Below are 18,705 nucleotides of genomic sequence, written 5' to 3' on the forward strand. Positions count from 1 at the left end.
GTTTTGGGCATCTTTTTCTCTACATCAAGCTATGTGACATTTATTATGTACTTCTGTTAGTATTGTTAACTGAATGTTGCTGTGTTTAAAAAAAATCTATAATTTTATTTATTTAGATTTTAAGAAACAGCAGCAGATGACAATGCTTACAAGAAAGAGAGACGAACTATCTAAGTCAATAGCTGCATACAGAAATATGTTTGATACCACTGAGCAGCTTGTTACTGAAATGAAATGTAAGTCATGTCATTTACATATATACCTGAAAAATAAAAAAAAAATATGTTTCGCAGGAAGGAAACTAGCTTTTTCCTATTATCATTTTGATATTAAAGAAAGTGGAACTATCAAAATAAACCGTAAAATTTGTCTCCTCATTTTTTAATTTTAGAAAAAAGTAGTGTTTGTTGCATTGGGAGAAAAGCATCTGGTTATTTGAGTAGGTGTACGCATAAAAAGTCTAGCAGTTACCTTGACATGAGGCAAAATTCCTTAGGCCAAAGTTTTCTAACATGGGTGTCTAAAGATGGGCACTTAAGTCAGTGGCCTAATTTTCACAGCTTCTGAGCACTTTCATTTCTTCAGTGAGAGCTGTGGGTGCTCAGCTTGCTGAAAATCAGATTGCATATTTAGTTCCCTAAATATAAATGTAGGGACCTAACTTAAGGCCACCACTCCCAAAAGTGGATACCTAAAGTTTCATAATGTAATTTTTCTCCTCTCACCCTAGAGACCATAACACCCAAAAGTATGAATCCAGGTTGGTTGTATGTTTCTGTGTCCCTACAGCAGACATAGGGGCATACACAAAAAAAGATGTACATAAAAAAAGATTTTATAAAAAGAGGTAAAGGAAGAAGCTGTCAATTAGATATGTAGGGAAGGCTTACATGAAAGAGTAAGATAAGTACTCACACCTTCTTTTCAGCTGTTTGAAATGGGCCACCATGATTACCACAACAAAAGTGATTTTTCCTTCTGCTGATAATAGCCCACTTTAATTGAAGTGTCTTATTAAAATTGGTAAGGCAACCCCCATCTTTTCATGTACTCTGTATATATGTCTTCCTACTGTTTTTTCCACTCCATGCATCTGATGAAGTGGGTTTTAACCCACGAAAGCTTATGCCCCAAAAAATGTGTTAGTCTTTAAGGTGCCACAAGGACTCCTTGTTTTTGCTGATACAGACTAGCATGGCTACCACTCTGAAAAGTATACTTATACACTTTTGGTTATTCTTAAACTTACTTTGTTTGCATCAGCCTTCTTATTGACCCAAATGTTTCATTTGTTTTATATGCCACATATTTTGAACTCTTCCTCTCATTGTTAATTGCTAATATAAGACAAATGAAGAATATTGATAAATTATAAGAAACATTTGCTCTTTGCAGGACTAAGATCAGGGTTAAATTCCATAGGTATAGTTCTAATGTGGGCTCTCAATGCACAGCTGGGTTTGAATACTTGTGGTAGAGGAACTTTTAGGAGCGTTCTCAGATTTTAGACTTTTCTGTCTAAGATAGGAGATCTGGACACGAGCTGTGCACTATGCACTATTTTTAAAAACATTTTTGTTTTGATTTGTTAGACTGAATGGAGAATAAGACAACAAAATTGTTGGGTTTACTACTTTGTTTTCAAAACTGTTTCAATATAATTGGGAAGCACTCATTTGAAGAGAAATTGTTTACGGTCTGGCCAAGTCCAGGAGCTCTTCTGATCAAATCTGAGGTGCGTCCAGTATACACTGGAAAGCACTTGTAATAGAAGTGTCTCTGACTAGGGGAAGGAATACTCCTAGAAGAGAACTCATTGGTTAATACATTTACCATTCCACCATTACCTACCACGCTAAGTGTTGTTTATTAAATTGTTTCAGATCAGGTCCAGGAAGCTGAAACAAAACAGTCTCACCTGAAGAATGAATTGAAAAAGCATCACATTGATATTCCGCAGGCAAACATAGTATGGCCTTTTAATTTCCTTTTTAATTGTTTATTTCACAACAAGCAACATATTTAACACTGTACAAATAAAGCCAACTGTCAGCTTGTGTTATATCAAAGAATCAATAAAATGTGTAATCCCTACATACTTATCTACTAAACTTAAAAGTGTAAACTTGATGGGTCACTTATATGAAGTAGTGCCAAACTGTGCTTAATCCCTTACATAAAGCAAGCTTTCATTTACTGTTCTGTCAGTATGCCTGAACACTTATTTGAAGGGACCATTTCTGAAGGTGAGTAGTTCGCTGTGTCTGTCCAGATGCAGTCCTTGCTTCTCGGCAAAGACTATCAGTAGAACTGCTAGTTTTGAGGATTGCTATTTTATAATATTATACAGATAGTTATACATTTCACACATTATTGATCAAGGCTGAATTTAAATGAGTAATTTAGAGGTTCGGTACAATATCTCCCTTTATCAATTTCCCTGAAAGATCAGTTACTCTTTAAAGAATCTATTGAGACATCTTGCATTGGTAAAGTTTTGAGGTCATTATTGAAATAATTGAATATAGAAATGAAGGTTATAAATAATATATAATATTTCATCACAAACCAATACAATTAATTGTTTTTCTATGCATTCAACAGTCTGGCCAGTGGGTTTCCCTCTATTAGCGTAACCTTTAGGCAGAGAGCCTAATTGTAGTCTTCCAAAATTTTGTTCTCACAACCCAGCTACAATCCTTCCCTCTGTCTCTTGCACTTTCTTCAGTTTCTCTTATGTCTTGGCTTAAGGCAGGCACCTTCATTTCCTTAAGAAGCAATCAACCAGTCTGACAGATAGAAAAATGAAATAGGTACCTGAATTCTTTCAGCAAAAGGACCATAGTTGTGATGCCACCTCTTCTTCTCCTCTGACACCAACTAGAACAGAGCCATACTAAGTCTGGTCCAGATTGTTGTATGCTTCACAGCAGAAACCTGATTTACAGCTAGGTAAAATCTTTCTCTGCAAGATGAGATGATGTACAGGTGTTAACTTTCAGTCTTAATTTACAGTTGCAATACGTTGATTCTCTCATAAAACAAAAGATGTTGGAACAGGAAGGAGTAAAGAAATCTCCAAGAAGATCATGTACCCTTTCAAACTATCCCAAAGACAATCAGGATATTTTAGGAAAGGTGAGTTTTTTGTTAGTCCTTTTCACAACAATTTCATGGTGAAGAACTTCAAGCTGTTCAGTCAGTAAGCTCCTAAACAAGTTTCCAAGTAACCTCTGGAAAAGCAGCCTCCTGAAAGGGGTGCCAACAGCATCCCATCAAAATTACCCAGTTATTGTGATGAGCCTTCAATTGAAGAGGGATTGTGGTTAACAGAAAAAACATAAATGATCTTGTTTCCAACAAGTATTCTTTACTTCTGTTGTGCAGATTGCACATTTAGCACAGATTGAGGATGACAAAGCAGCGAAGGTCATCTCTTGGCATATGGCTAGTGATATGGACTGTGTAGTCACCCTAACTACTGCTGCTGCTCGTCGTATCTTTGATGAAACCCAGGGTCGACAGCAAGTCTTGCCTCTTGATTCTGTTTACAAGAAGACTCTCCCGGATTGGAACAGGTAAAGGAAAAAAATTTTGCTATTGTTTTCCTGGAAAACTTTTCCCTCACTATATTTTTTTTTTTAATTTTGTTTAACCTTTATATTAGCAAATAATTCTGATTAGAAAATGTCTTCACAGTCATATTAACTAGCAGGAATGTAGCTTAAAATATTAAGTAATATCCCAGTTTTGTAAATTTAACTTTGTATTGTTACTTTCTATAGAAGCTTTTCTCTTATAGTACAGGAGACCATATATAACTCCTTTACAATAAACAAAACATTGGATAATGTTATGGTACATAGAATTAGGTATTTGGACTTTATCACTTAGTACTTTGAGATGGACTAAACCCTAACTTTTTCCGTTCAAATCATGAGCATGTTCCCGGAAATCATCTGTAGTCATTCAAATTACTATACTGATCCATTTCCTGGAAGGAGAAGATGCAATGTAGAATTTCAGGTTTCAGCTATGCCCCAAAAGGAAACTAAACTAATCAATTTAAATAGATAACGTTACATACATTTGCTTTTTAAACACACTTGTACTTAAGTATTTTTGGAGGGTGGGAGATAAAACAAAAAACATGATTTTTCAGCTGTTTGTAAAACAGTGTATCAAATCTGGCCTACACAGGACTGTTACAATCAAAAGTAACTCTTTACATCAGATCAATTATATATCACTAAGAATTTGGGTTTCCTCAGGTAATATGTATTAATGTTGGGAACTTCCAACTCCTGGTATTGAAGTGTTAATATGTAGATCAAGTACAGTTTCGTGTTTCTTATTAGTGTGTCAAAAACAATGGTAGAATAAAATAAAACGTAATTTGTCTTTTTTTTTTTTTAACCAGGACTCTACCTCACTTACGAAATGGAAGAAATCACTTCAGACCTATTGGAAACCCTGTCTTTGCCAGGGATTTGTTAACATTTCCAGAGAATGTAGAGCATTGTCAGATAGGTAAATGTCACTAAAGAAGTATTATCTTAATTTATAAATGGAGGAGACACAGAAACCATACCAAAGCATATAGTGAGTGATCGCCATTAAAATCTTTACAATTTTGCCTTTTATCAAAGCGATCACATAACGTGTTTAAAGAGAGAATGACGTTAATGTTAATTTGAAAATGACAAGAATATTTTAACAATAACCACTATCACCAGTCTTCATTCTTGATTTTCATTCTCCTACTTTCTCTTCCATATGTTTAATTTTAAAACAAAAACTTCAGCATATCTCATAACCTCCCGTTTGTTTCAAAATAATTGGATTAAATCTTGATATATGTTTTTAAAATATTTCCCAAAGTACCATTTTACACTGTTTGCTGTTCCTTGTCTTTTCAAAACTATGTAGGGAATCATATCACCTCAGACCAAGATACATCCTAGCTGGATTATACATAGTCATATGTGTGTGTTCGGTACCTGCATCCAAAAAGATTTTATCCTTCAACAGTTTCACAATATTTTAAATATATTAACTTCCTCATCATACCTTTTCTAGCAATATACTATTTCAAACCGCTGCTTCCTTAAGCTTTTAAAGATCTACTCCAAAACTAAACATAATCTGATATTTTTTAGCACGTTACCAATGTTGAAGCATTCCTCTCCAATATTCATCAAAAACCAGTTTTCCTCCAAATCTTTTCCCAAAGTTATGCGTCTGCCTTCAGCATTCATTTGACTCAGATTCTACTTTTCATGAACATTCAAATGACAGACTGTTGCTTAGGGATTGGCAATAGTTTTCTGGTGTTGCAATATTACAATAAACATTTTCCAGTGTAGTCTTCCAAGGGAAGTTGTAGAAACCAAATTGCTTGAAACATACAACAGAAGACTGAACAAAGTTGGACACTTAAAAAATACTTTGTAGGGCATAGTCCTTTCCTGTCAGGGGAGTGGACTTGGGGAAAAAAAATCCATGGATCTTTGATTTCTGTGGTAATGTATGTTTCTAGCTATCTAGAGGATTAACCAATCAAGGGCGACATTAAAGAAGGACTAGAGAGAGCACTCCTGGAATAAGAGTTCTTTATATGAGTCTTCACAGCAGTTGTAATCAGTTGATCTGCTTAAATTAACACAAGTGCAGTAACCTTACTTCTCTTCTGAAGATTTCAGGAGATAATGTTGTCGGGGAAATATACTTCCAGATAAGTAATCTTTGAGTAGCGTCCTTATGGATGCTCCACTTCAGGTGTGGCATTTTTTCTTCGATTGGAGATTTTCAGTAGCAGTGCCTGTTCAGCCCATGCATGCCTACACAGAGGCTATATAGGGCTGCATGGGCCAATTGTCCTCCGTTCCCTCTCAACCACCTGGACTGGAGATGGAGTATTTAGCCTGCCCACTTGGCTGTTTGTTAAGCTTGCCTTCTAGTTTAGTTTAGCCCTTAGTAGTGTTTTGTTTAGTTTCTCTCTTTCATTTGGAGGGTCTTTGTTTTAGTCCTCATTTTTCCTCTTACTACCTCCGCCCTCTGGGCGGAGAAAGGAGGGGGCGAGGCCCTTTTCCTCCCTTATAGGGGTATGCTGGGATCACCAGGATTCAAGCATTGTCTCACTTTCCCAAACACTATCCTGCTCCTTGACAGACATTCCTGTTATATTAGTTTCTGGGGGACATGTACATCCCTCAAAAGTGTAACTCCTGTGTAACCCTCAAGAGCAGGGCTAGAAAAAAGTGGACAGATCAGACTCAAAGTTTTCAAGATGGAGCGCTCTCTTCATCATGCCTCTGATCCAGGCACCAAGTGAGCTTATTGCCCAGTCTGTCTCGGCACCACATTTGCCCAGACCTTTGAAGGAGAAATAGTCAAAAGGTACTGGGAAGACCTCTAAGAAAAGGAGTTCCAGGTCTCCTCATAGACAATCTATCTCAGAAAGATCTGTTTCCACTGAAACTAGCTGTTTCTGAATTCTCCATCCCTTGTTGGGTACTATTAAAAATTCAGACTCCTTCAGTACAAATAGGTCTCCAAGTCACTGAGTTCATCTAAGAACTACGGTTCCAAACATACTTTGATGCCTAAACAGTCTTTTGTACCACCTAAGCATGACCGGAGCAGCAGGGAGAAACAGTCCCGCTACTAGCAGGGTGGTGCCAATGGACCCTCCTATGCAACCTTCAGTGCCTAGCCACATGACCACCTCAGTACCACAGAAGGTTAAATTGTCTCAGGCTTCACACTCTTTGAGGCATCCAGTATCATTGGTACTCTCAATTCCACAAAGGACTCATCAAACTAGATTCGTCTTCTATTTTTGTTATCTCACCTGGTACCACAGGAGTTTAGATATTCCAAAGATCTGCATGACTCTGGTGAGCCAGTATCTCCCCTCTTAATGGGTACCAAGCACCTATCAGTACCAGGATTGTCATAGTCACCAGAATTACAAATCTGCCTGGTGCCACTGGATTCTCCACCAATTTTGGAGCAAGGTAGGGCTCCTCTCTGGACATCATGGAGGATTTTTCATCTGATTCCCATGTCTCTATCCAGTATTCCCCTACCTATCGTTACAGGGGCTCCCTCTCTGATACTTACAGGGAGAAGGACTATTCATGTGAAAGGCACGCTCTTACTCCTCCTTCATAGTATGAACATCAATGAGTGCCACCTCCAGTGCTTTATCTCCCCCCCCTTACTGAGGCCCCTTGGGACACTTACCATCAACAGTGTTGGTCTCTCTCAAAGGGACTGTTGCAATAGGTAGTCTCCTACTTCAGCCTCCTCAGTTTCAAGAGGAAACATTTTCCACCCACCACCATCACCTCATCTTCCCCAGATGAGACTGTGATGCCTCTTCCTCCTTTCCTGGCCATGAGTTCAAAGAATTGCAGGACTAGGTGAAACACATTGGAGGCTTATTGCAGATCCAACTAAAGGGGGTCCAAGAATCTTAACATAAACTCTTGGACATTCTGCAAATGTCACCTTCTGTGCACAAGTGGATCTACCCATAAATGAAGCCCTCCTATATCGTGCCATAACCATCTTGCAGCAATGGTCCGCCCCCCCCCCCCCACACACACACACACAAAAGACTTGGTAAAAAGTACTTTGTCCCAGCAAAAGACTCAAAATTTTTATTTTCAGATCCTGCACTCAGTTTTTGGCAGTTGAAGCTATAAATGAACACTGCAGACAGCCATGACAGGGACCTTTTTGGCTGTAAAGCCTATTAATCTGTGCCCTTGCAATCTAGGATTGTAAATTGCCAAGTGCTCGGGGCAAAGTACAATCACACCAGTTACTCAAAATTTACTTTTTATTGAACATCAAAGCTGAAGATCAGCTGATCTTCGTTATTATTCTCCTTAGATATGGCTGATGCAGCAGCACACTACATCTCCATGGCTACTGTTATGTGGTAGGCATCTTGATGCAGCTCTCGGAATTCCCCAGGGAGTTTCAGAACACTGTTGAGGACCTTCTTTTTGGTGGAATCAAACTCTCTGCAGACAATTGATGAATAATTGCAGACCTTGGAGGATTCCGGGGCCACATTTCAGTCACTTGGAATCTACACGCCTGCAAGCAAACGTAGATTTAGTAGATTTCAAATAGCACCAGATCCTATCACTCACAATTCTTGGGTTTCCAAAGACCCACTGAGCCACTTAGGAAGAGACTGATCACATTACATCTGTTTCGACCATGTAGCCAACTTCATCTTCAAAGCATCAATTTTAACATACTGGTTGAGGGTCCCAATCAACCCCAGTTTATGATCTTTCTGCTGCATCAGTTTACCCACCTTGCCCCCTTTAGGAACCGCCTCTCCCACTTCCAGCTGGCATGGGAGCAAATTTTACTCCAGGGAGGATTCTGCACCACTGCGCACACACAGAATTCATGTCTCACAGATTTTTTTTTTCTCAGCAGAATATAGATTCTGCTGGAGAGGTGCTGCAGTTACACTTTTCACCACCAGGGATTGCTGTGGCACCAAAAAAAAAAGGGCAGCCAGATGGCAGAGAGGCTCCATTCCTCACTGCAGGGCCAGGTGTGGAGGCACAGGATGGACAGAGAAGGGCACACGGGGCTGCTGGGGGGGTCATAGACTGGGGATCAGAAGGGCTAATGAGGGGGACAGACTGGGGCGAGGGTTCAGGAGCTAGTGGAGTGATAGCATTGAGCCAGGGACTGAATAGGAGGGGGGCTGCAGGGCCACATGGGGACAGAGGAGTGTGGCTTCAGGGGAACATGGGCCTGGGGCAGATATGCCTGACTGAATGGGAGAGGCTAGTGGTCTGCCAGGGTTTTCATGGGGGAGGCTCTCCAACTCCCTAACAATCCTCCCCCCCCCCCAAAAAAAATAAAAACCTGTTCTATACTTCTCCCACCCACACCCAACAAACCTCCAAGTTCACTCCCAGGTTCCTGCCCAGCAATTACTTCCCTCTCCCTCAGATTGTCTGTTACCACTGACTCCACCAAGCCTTTCCACTGCTTCTGAGGGGTGCACGAAAAACATTTCTATATTATAGTTTAAATTAATTATTACTCAGAGTTCTCTATTAATATGCCAAGTAAGGAATCTAATTGTCAAAAAAACATTTCCTGAATCTTTTTTGGGGGGGTGTGTGGGAGGGTCTGTATTGTTACAGACATATTTGCTGACAGGTATTTTGAAATAAATTAACAAAATAATTGAAACTGGTGTGACTAAATTGTGTTATTTTGACAAATAAAAGGTGAAGAATATTGCAGAATATTAAAATATTATGCACAGAATTTCCCCAGGAGTAAGATTACATATGGCAAATGGGTGTTGGAGGTCATTAGATCTGCTTACTCCATCCATTTCACGTCTTTCTCCTCCCCAGCCCCTTCCCGGTCCCTTTGCAGGGACCTCTGTAACGAGCACTTGCTGAGACAGGAGATTGACTTCCTTCTACGTTCAGGAACCATAGAACGGATTCCTGCACGCAATGGGGGCAGGGGGAAGGGGTTTTACGCCCAGTACTTTTTGGTCCCAAAAAAGAATGGATGTGGAAGACTGTTTCTAGACTCTTAAACAGCTTTGTGAAAGCACAAAAGTTCAAGAAGGTGACTTTTGCAGCTGTAATTCTATAGTTGAATCTTGGGGATTGGTTTTCAACCCTCAACCATTAATACGCGTATTTCCATATCGTAATTCACCCATCCCACAGAAGATTCCTTCGCTTTCTCGTCAGCCTGGACCACTTCCAATATCGGGTACTCCTATTTGGACTTTTCTCTGCTCCAAGAGTATTTTTGAAGGTGCTGGCATTGGTGACTACCTGTCTTCATCAAAAGCCAATAACCATCTTTCCATACAATACAGTGATTGGCTGAGTCTTATGAAGTTCTTTCCACCATAAAGACAGCCTTGTCTCTGTTCCTCAAGCTAGGTCCCCAGCTCAGTATCAAGAAATCCACATTGATTGACACCTCTACAGAGAATAGAATCCATAGGGGCATCCCCAGATGTGGTAGCAGTCAGGACTTACCTCCCCTTGGAGACAGGTTCACAACTCTATCAAACTTTATCACAGTGATTCAAGGAAGCCTGCAAACTTCCATAAGTAACTGTCTCCAACTTTTGGGACCTAAGGTACCTTGTACCTTTGTAATGCATCATGCAAAGCTTCCCTTTTTTCTGCTTCCCAGTGTGGCTCAGAACAGTTTATTTGCCGAACAGACACAATCTAGACAGACCCATATCATTCCCTTGTCATATAAGAGTCTCCCTCAATTGGTGGAAGTACCTTCACAAAGCCTATATAGGTGTCCCTTTTATCCGATCATCTCAAACCATCACCATAACAGCAGAAGTATCTTTGTTGGGCTGGAGAGCACATCTGGGAACATATACAGTTCAGGACAGATGGTCTATCCAAGGATCTTATTTGCACATCAGCATTGTGGAACTGAGGGCAGTCAGGAATGCCTGTATTCACTTTCTCCCATTAATCAGAGACAAAATCACGACAGACAACTTGGCTTGCATGTTTTACATTAATCATTAAGAAGGACCAAGATTCCCTTCTCTCTGTGCCAAAGCAATAAAGCTATAGAACTGGTATATAACCAATCACATCTTCATTTCTGTGGCATAACTTCCAGGCATATAAAAACACCATAGCTAATGCTCTCCACAGATGCTTCTCCTATGATTGAGTGGGACTCTCAATCATGTCTTTCTGACCTGTGGGTTTCCAGAGGTGGAACGTTTTGCCAACAAGAAGTTCAGATAACTTTGTTCAAGAGGTTTGTGGGGCCTTCACTCACTAGGAGATGCCTTCCTCATCCCATAGATGAGGGGACTTCTTTATGCATTTTCCCCAATACCTCTTAATATTAATAGTTCTAACATGGTCAAGACAGGCCTGGTATGCTTACCTGATTCACCTGGCTGTTTGCAGGCAATCAGCCTTCTGTCCATTCCTCATCTCTTCTCTCAAGATGCCAGTCAGACTCTTCATCCTAGCCTGGGAATTCTTTGCCTCAAGACTTACTGTTCTGCAGAGGTACAACAGATGCTGTTGATGAATAGTAGGAAAAATTCCACATGATATCCTTCCCTTCAAAAATGGAAGAGATTAAACCATTGTTACGACCAGCGGCATCTTTCATCCACTCATTTTTCCCTCTCAACTGTTCTGGACTACTGTTCCATCAGAGTCCGCTTGACTGCTATAATGGCCTTTCCTTCCCCAGGTGAGCATTTCTCGGTGTTCACTCATCCCCCAACAGAGTGATTTATCAAGGGGTTGAGGAAACTTGTCCCTCAGATTAAAGAACCTGCTCCTGTTTGGGATCTGAACTTAGTACATAAGTGTCTTATGACGCCTCCCTTTGAGCCGATTGCTCTATGTTCCCTCTTTAACTTATTCATGAAGATGGCCTTTTTGGTGGCTATGACCTCTGCCAGAAGGGTCCAGGAAATAGTGGCTTTAATGGTGGACCCCCCATTTACTGTTATTTCCCCCAGGGACAAGATTTTGTTATGGCTACATGTTATGGTGTTACATTAGGTGCCATCTGAGTTTCAAATAAACCAAGTCATCCATCATTCAGTCTTTTTCCTGAAACCATATCAGTCCAGGAAGAGTGATACCTTATACACCTTGTACATCAGAAGGGTGTTAGCCTTTTATCTGGACAGAACCAAGCCATTCAGGAAGTCTCCCAGACTGTTTGTTTGTAGAATTGGTGATAGGTCCAAAGGGTCCATGATCTCAACCCAGAAACTCTCCAGGTGGATTTCTGGTTGCATAATATCTAGCTGTGAATCTGCCAATATACCATCTCCTTCTAGGGTAGCGATTCTCAACCTATTTACCATTGATGCAGCCCACAATGTGTTATGTGGGCACATCCAATACTACCTGTATGGCCCTGAGGATGTCACATGGGCCGCAGCTTTGTGCTGATTGGACCGCAGGTTGAGAACCACTGCTCTAAGGTATTAGCCCATTCCACAAGACCTCTCTCTGCCACTGTGGGGTTACTCAAACATGTTCCTATGTGGAAATTGAAAGGCTTCAACTTGGACTAATTGGGGCATGTGTCTTTGATCAGAGATTTTCGGTAGCAGTTGCCTGTTTGGCTTGTGCATGTGTCCTGTACATCCTCATGCCCCACATTAAGGCTGTACAGGGCTGCACAGGTGAACAAGCCTGAGTTCTTTCCACCACAAACTCCCACAGAAGAAACTCTGAAGCAGAGGGGAAAGAGGTGGATAGTGGTGCATTCATAGAGATACACGTCTGAAAGAACTCCAGTTACTGCACAAGGTGAGTAACCTCCATCTGTGTCCTAGGCACAGAGGCAGTCCTAAAACCTTAGTAAATCTTGTGTAATAAAAACTGCAATTAAATAAAAATACAATAAATACTGCTGGGCTGAAATGTAAAGGAATTGGTTATATGTAGTCTCTCTCACCTTCTTCCTACAACTCGCAACTTACATTCAGAGTTTTCTTACATCATAAATGTCACCCTGAGTTTCATTATTGTGCATTTTTTTGTCTTTTTTGTCAGAGAATTACGTTGTAAAAAGCTGTTTTATATTTAAATTACAATAGATATAGCATCTTAGCTACAATATAGCGGATACATTTTAAAAACCCAGTTAGTTGTTATGCAAGCTTTTATTAAGAACTGGTACTGCTTCTCTTAAGCTGTTTTGCGTTGTCAATATCTGTTCATTTCGGACATTTAATGTAATAGAGACTAATACCTGTTTAAAGTATTTTATTGCTGAGAAGTTTCACCATTTGAAAATTCATTAAATTTACAGTGTTCGGGATGCTTTTAGGTGACACCATCATTATTGACAATTTGGATGCTGCCAATCATTACAGAAAGGAGGTATGTACTGTACCTTCAGGTGTTTGTGTATTTGCTTAAAGAAAATCCTGTTGGGTTACAGATTTGTATACTTATAAATGTAAAGGGACAGATCCTAAACTGGGGTAAATTTTCATAGCTTCATCAACTTAACTAGAGCTATGACAATTTATATTAGCTAATGATCTGCCCCAAAATGCTTTTCATTCAGAAATCCCAGTGCACTTTACAATGGATGCAGTCTATAGTATCAATGTTGACAAAATTTTATGGGTTTTTTGTTTCCAAAAAAACCAAATACTACCATATGAATTTTGTAGTATACTATGGAATTTACCCTCAAGCTAGCCAGATGGTATCCTCTCTGTCCTTAGACTCTCCCTGAAATGCTCAGACTCTCTTGCTCTGAGTCGGGGGTCCTCAGTGGAGGGGGCATGCCAAACATGCTAGTCTGACTGTGAGCTCTATGCTCTGGCCATGCAAGCGTCAGCTGGCTGTGAACAGGCAGATCATAATTCACCTTCCAAAGTGTCTGTGAGTGACAGAGTTTGCAGGGTTGGCACTTTAAAGGAAATGTAACTATATATTTAAATTGAGCAAGTTTGTTCTGTAATTTTGAGATGCAATAAACATGCCATTTTTCCAGAATCACTTTCCAGTGTAGAACCACCTGCATTATAATGTAATAAAGGTAGCTATAAAACTGTGGGGTCCACCACAACTGGCCCACCATTACTGATGATTAAGCTTTTCCTTTTAACAGATTTACTATACCTACATACCTTTTACCTATGAGATTTATTTTTATACCTATGTAGGTTGTAAAAATCACACATTGCCCAACATTACTGACTAGGGAAGGAGATAGAATTCGCAGCAATGGAAAGTTTGGAGGCCTTCAAAATAAAGCTCCTCCGATGGACAAACTCAGAGGAATGGTATTTGGAGCACCAATGCCAAAACTTTACCGAACTCTTTCTGGACAGATAGGTAAGGTCACAAAGTAGTGATAACACCACAGTAAACAATGTTTGGGATGTTGCTTGTATATGTTTTTTGTTACATTTGTCTAAGGTAAGAAGTGATCCTTTAAGTTAGGTGTAAGGCTGTCTTTTAAAGTATTACTGTACAGTCACTTTTTTATGACTACAAATTGAAAATTTGGCCTCTAATTGTCATGGTCTTCAAGGAAAAAAAAATAACAAAAAAAAATTGAAATGTTTCCTATTTCATAGGTTTTAATAGTAAGAGAGCATTGTGATGGGTTGTAACCCCCCCCAGGGTGCAGTCTGGGAGCCGTGGGAACCACTTTGCCGCCTAACCATTCAGCGAGGCTGGTCTCTCACACACCGCTCTGCTGGTGATTCAGCCAGCCTCTCCAGGCCCTCTTATCATCCTACATAACAGCAAGTGGTACCACACACCCAACGGAGTTACCTGAGTGCTTTACCTAAGCCACTCAAGGACAGACAACAGCCAATTTTCCAGCTCCCCAGCTTTGCACCCTTGCTGGAGTATAAACCCAATATTATACCATCTTGCACTGTGCAAGGATCTGTACAATGCAAGCTCATTAATATAGTTCACTTTGCCGTCAATATGGGAAAGATATGCACAACAAGCCTGTGTTAACCAAGATGAGATTTTCCCAGACACTTCACTTAAAGACACACTGGTTAAAATAAAACAAGTTTATTAGCTACAGAAAGATAGATTAAGTGATAGCAAGCAGATTACCTAGCAAATAAACAAAAATGCAAACTAAGCCTAATATACTAGATAGATAGGATGCAAATTAGCAATTTCTCACCCTGACTGATAATACTAGCAGGCTTGCAGATTCTTAAGGCACAGACTGTAATTGCTGTGCAGCCTGGGTTCGCCTCCCCTGTTCCAAGACATTTGTCTTTCAGAGCTTCTTTCAGGTGTTGAGTTGTGGGCAGAGTAAAGACAAATCATGATGTCACTCCCCACCTTAGGTAGTCTCTCCATATGGCAGGAACCCGTTGTTTCAAGCTAAGTTCCCAGCCTGGTTTGTGGGTCTCAAATTCTTTATCGGCCTTTATCTGTTTCAGTTCCAAAATTCTTTGGTGTGCAACTGCTTGCCTCTGCACCTCTAATTCCATATGTCTTTTATGTTTCTTTTCTTTTTCTTCTGCCTGCAATCTGCACAGCTCCAATTTCATGAAAGTTTCTCACACTCATTTCCTGCTTTTCTGTCCCTACTTCACTTGCCCGAAATAAGTAAACAGAAAATAACAGGATGTTAACCTCATTAACTTATCTCATCTCTTGACTTCTTGACCCACTACACTTAACTTTCACTTAAAATCTCCACCAGTGTATGAAGTGTAAATCTTACTCAGAACAACAAGCTGTGCATTTCTCCCTGCTCGACTATGCCACTGTCACTGTGCCTCAGTAGGTCACAACTGAGAATACCAAATTCAGGACAAACTGCTGGGAAATAGGGCAGACATACCCCAAAACTGGTGGTTATTCTTGAGTAAGAAATACCCAACCAGCAACAAAAGTAAATTTCTGTCTCACCACGCTGGCTAACCAGAAGTCATAAAAGCAGTCTCCTTAGGTATCCCAGTCATTGTAACCACCAAAACCACTAAACTTAATGATGAGTGCTTATTTAAAGACTAGATGTCATCGGGAGTAAAAAAAATTTTGAACTGCATGGGGGAAAGCATAACATCCAACAAATGGATTTTGGCGGTTTTCATATCTAGTTGTCCCATCCATTTCACATCCGTCCCTTCAGTGACCCTTTTCACAATCAGTTGCTGAGACAAGAGATCTATTCTCCTCTACATTTAGGAGCTATAGAACCCGTCCCAGCTCAGCACAGGGGAAAGGGGTTTTATTCCAAGTACTTTCTGGTTCCCCCAAATAATGGATGATGGAGACCAGAATTAAATCTCAGATGTCTGAAAAACTATGTGAAACAGCATATATTCATGATGGTGATCCTTGTCACTATGATTCCCTCCCTATATTCCAGGGATTGGTTTGCAATCCTTGGCCTTCAAAACACCTGTTTTCCTGCTGCAATTCACCCCTCTCACAAAAGGTTTCTTCACTTCAAACTCAACAACAACCATTACTACAAAAGATAGATTTCATAGAGCCTTCTCTGGATGCAGTGACAGGCAGGGCTTACCTATCTACAGACACATTTCTCACCCTGAAGCAGGAGTAGTCCATCATTTTTTGTTAAGATCCATGCTCCAGAGAAAATAATAATAAAAACAATAATATAATAAATAAATAAAAAGATTTCATGGTCCATTCAAAAGCATTTGGTGGTCCGAAATTGGCCTGCGGTCCCCCTATTGACTACCTCTGCCCTAAAGAATCTCAACTCAAAGATTCAGCTCAGCCCTCAAACCTCAGTAAAGCATTGTCTTCAACTATTGGGGCATGTCAGAGGGGTCTGCTCAACATGAGCAGTGCCTCATGCTGGTTTTTCTGGGATTAGCTCTGCCAGCTTGCACTCTCTCTCCGGTGTTGTCTTCTCCCATCTTATCTCGCTCTGCTTCCCCACTCACTCCCAGGTCTGCAGCTTCCTCTCTGTGGCTTGGCCCTCCTGCCAGGCCACTAAAGACCTCCCACTCCAGGGAATTCAAAATCTTTCCAGACCTGTTGTCTGGATGGCACCTCCAACACTCTTGCCACTTCCCAGTGGCTGCTAGGAGAACTCAAGCCTGCCCTCTACACTGAATTCTAAACCAGGGACCCTATAACAAGCAGCCACAGTCCCTGTACAATCCTATCTCTGGCTGCTGTTTCCCTGGACTTATTCCTATATATCTGGCTTTCCCCCTCTCTGGGTTTGCCAGCCTCCAACTTGCTCCACTTAGGGAGTGAGTGCAGCCTACTTCCCTGCAGCCCCCCTCTCTGCAGCCAGCTTTCTGGCTTTGTACAGGCCCTTCCTGTTCCTGCACAGGTGAGCCTGTCCTTAATTAGCTGCCACCAGCTTGAATCTCTCTTGCTTGCAGCCTAATTAAGCTGATTGGGCTCACCTGGCCTAATTCAGCTTTAGCAGAGCTAGTGTGGGGAGTCCATCCCATCACAGGACACATGGGAGTTTGCATCTGTGTAACCCAAAACACACAGGTTACATCTTTGATTACTTCATGGATGGCACGGGACAATCTGTATGCTGAAGAAGCACAGTCTGGACAAGCAAGTGTCTGTACCTATCTGGGTTCTGCAGTCAGTGGAAAGACCCTTCAGAGGTCTGTGCATGAGTCCTGTTTATTCATGATTCCCTTATCATTGTGATAATATCAGATGCTTTCTTTTTGGGATACAGGGGCACATCTAGTGCCTCACTCAGCCCAGGGCAAACAGTTATCACAACAGCAGCTTTTCGACATCAATCTTCTGGAGTTGAGAGCAATCAAAAATGCTTGCCTTTACTTCCTTCCTCTGACCAGAGCCATTTCAGTCAAGATCATGACAGACAACATGGCCTGCGTATTTTATATATAAAAGTCTGGAATTGGTGCATAGCCAACCAGATAGTCAGCTAGGCTTCTTCAAGGTCTTCAAAATACCATGACCGATGATGATCTCAGCAGGCACTTTTCCTAAAATTATGAATGTGAGCTGGATTCATGAGTCCTCAGCAACATATTCTTACCTTGGGGATTTCCATAGGTAGATCTCTTTGCAACTGCTGCTGACAAAGTGCAAGAATTTTTGCATGAGAGTGCCATCAAAGCCCCAGTTCTCCAACCTGCCTTTTACAGTGTTTTTCAAGTAAAAGCTATCATTACAACCACATCCAAAGTTTCTACCTAAGGTGTCTGCTGGATTCCATGTTAATCAGACCTTTCATCTCCCAGTTTTTTCCCCCCAAAACACATCAGACTAGACAAGATGATGATTTCCATACCGTGGATGTAAGAAGGACATTAGCCTTCTATCTGGACAGAACCAAACCATTCAGAAAGTATCCTAGACTTTTTTTCAGTTGCAGACAGATCTCAGCCAGGGTGTATTATTGAAGATGGATCTCAGCCAGGGTGTATTATTGCATGTTACGACTTGGCTGACATTCTTCTTCCTTCTAAACTGATAGCTCATTCTACAATGTCACAATCTACTTCTGTGCATTACTCAAAGATGTTCCAGTTACTGAAATCTGCAGAGCTGCAACCTGGACCTCTGTACATCCTTTTACCAACAATTTTGCTCTGCTTCATGCCTCTAGATCAGATGCTGTGACTATGCTGAGGGTTACATCAGCATAGTTGCAGTTCTAAGGTGTGTGAATTTTTCACACCATTGCATGCCATAGCTATGTCAGCCTAACTTTTAAATGTAGAGCAAGCCTCACTAGCTTCAGCTTCATCGTTCTAATGGAGTAAATAATAAAGGAGTAGAACACACTAATTTTCAGTAAAATATGACTCAGAATACACAAGAGTAGCGGATCTGTTAGATAAGGAAGTGCTATCTTTCCAAGTCATTTTTCAGAGTAGAGTGATACTTTAAACTAGGGCTGTTAAGCAATTAAAAAAATTAATTGTGATTAATCGCATTGTTAAACAATAATAGAATACTATTTATTTAAATACTTTTGTATGTTTTTTACATTTTCAGATATAGTGATTTCAGTTACAACACCGAATACAAATGGTACAGTGTTCACTTTATATTTTTTTATAATATTTGCACTGTAAAAATAAAAGAAATAGTATTTTTCAATTCACTTAATACAAGTACTGTAGTGCAATCTCTTCATCATGAAAGTTGAACTTACAAATGGGTTATGTACAAAAGT

The 18,705-nt window shown here is 40.4% G+C and overlaps 1 protein-coding gene across 9 annotated transcripts in view; it reads left to right on the forward strand.

Annotated features, from left to right (window-relative positions):
• SMCHD1 (structural maintenance of chromosomes flexible hinge domain containing 1) overlaps positions 1–18,705 on the forward strand; it is a 182,618-nt gene that overhangs the window by 140,983 nt on the left and 22,930 nt on the right. For 8 of the 9 annotated variants that reach the window (XR_012157252.1, XM_073331462.1, XM_073331466.1 and 5 more), the window contains 7 exons: positions 117–236; positions 1,884–1,969; positions 3,016–3,138; positions 3,388–3,578; positions 4,421–4,530; positions 12,853–12,923; positions 13,721–13,892. Coding sequence is in view for 7 of the 9 variants with exons in the window: in XM_073331462.1 (XP_073187563.1) it covers positions 117–236; positions 1,884–1,969; positions 3,016–3,138; positions 3,388–3,578; positions 4,421–4,530; positions 12,853–12,923; positions 13,721–13,892 (873 nt within the window). In the remaining 2 variants the exon portion in view is untranslated. Of the gene's footprint in view, positions 1–116; positions 237–1,883; positions 1,970–3,015; positions 3,139–3,387; positions 3,579–4,420; positions 4,531–12,852; positions 12,924–13,720; positions 13,893–18,705 lie in introns of those variants that run through there. The other variant, XR_012157253.1, reaches the window with a different exon arrangement.

The sequence above is a fragment of the Lepidochelys kempii genome, chromosome 2 (genome assembly GCF_965140265.1).
Source record: "Lepidochelys kempii isolate rLepKem1 chromosome 2, rLepKem1.hap2, whole genome shotgun sequence".
NCBI lineage: Eukaryota > Metazoa > Chordata > Testudines > Cheloniidae > Lepidochelys > Lepidochelys kempii.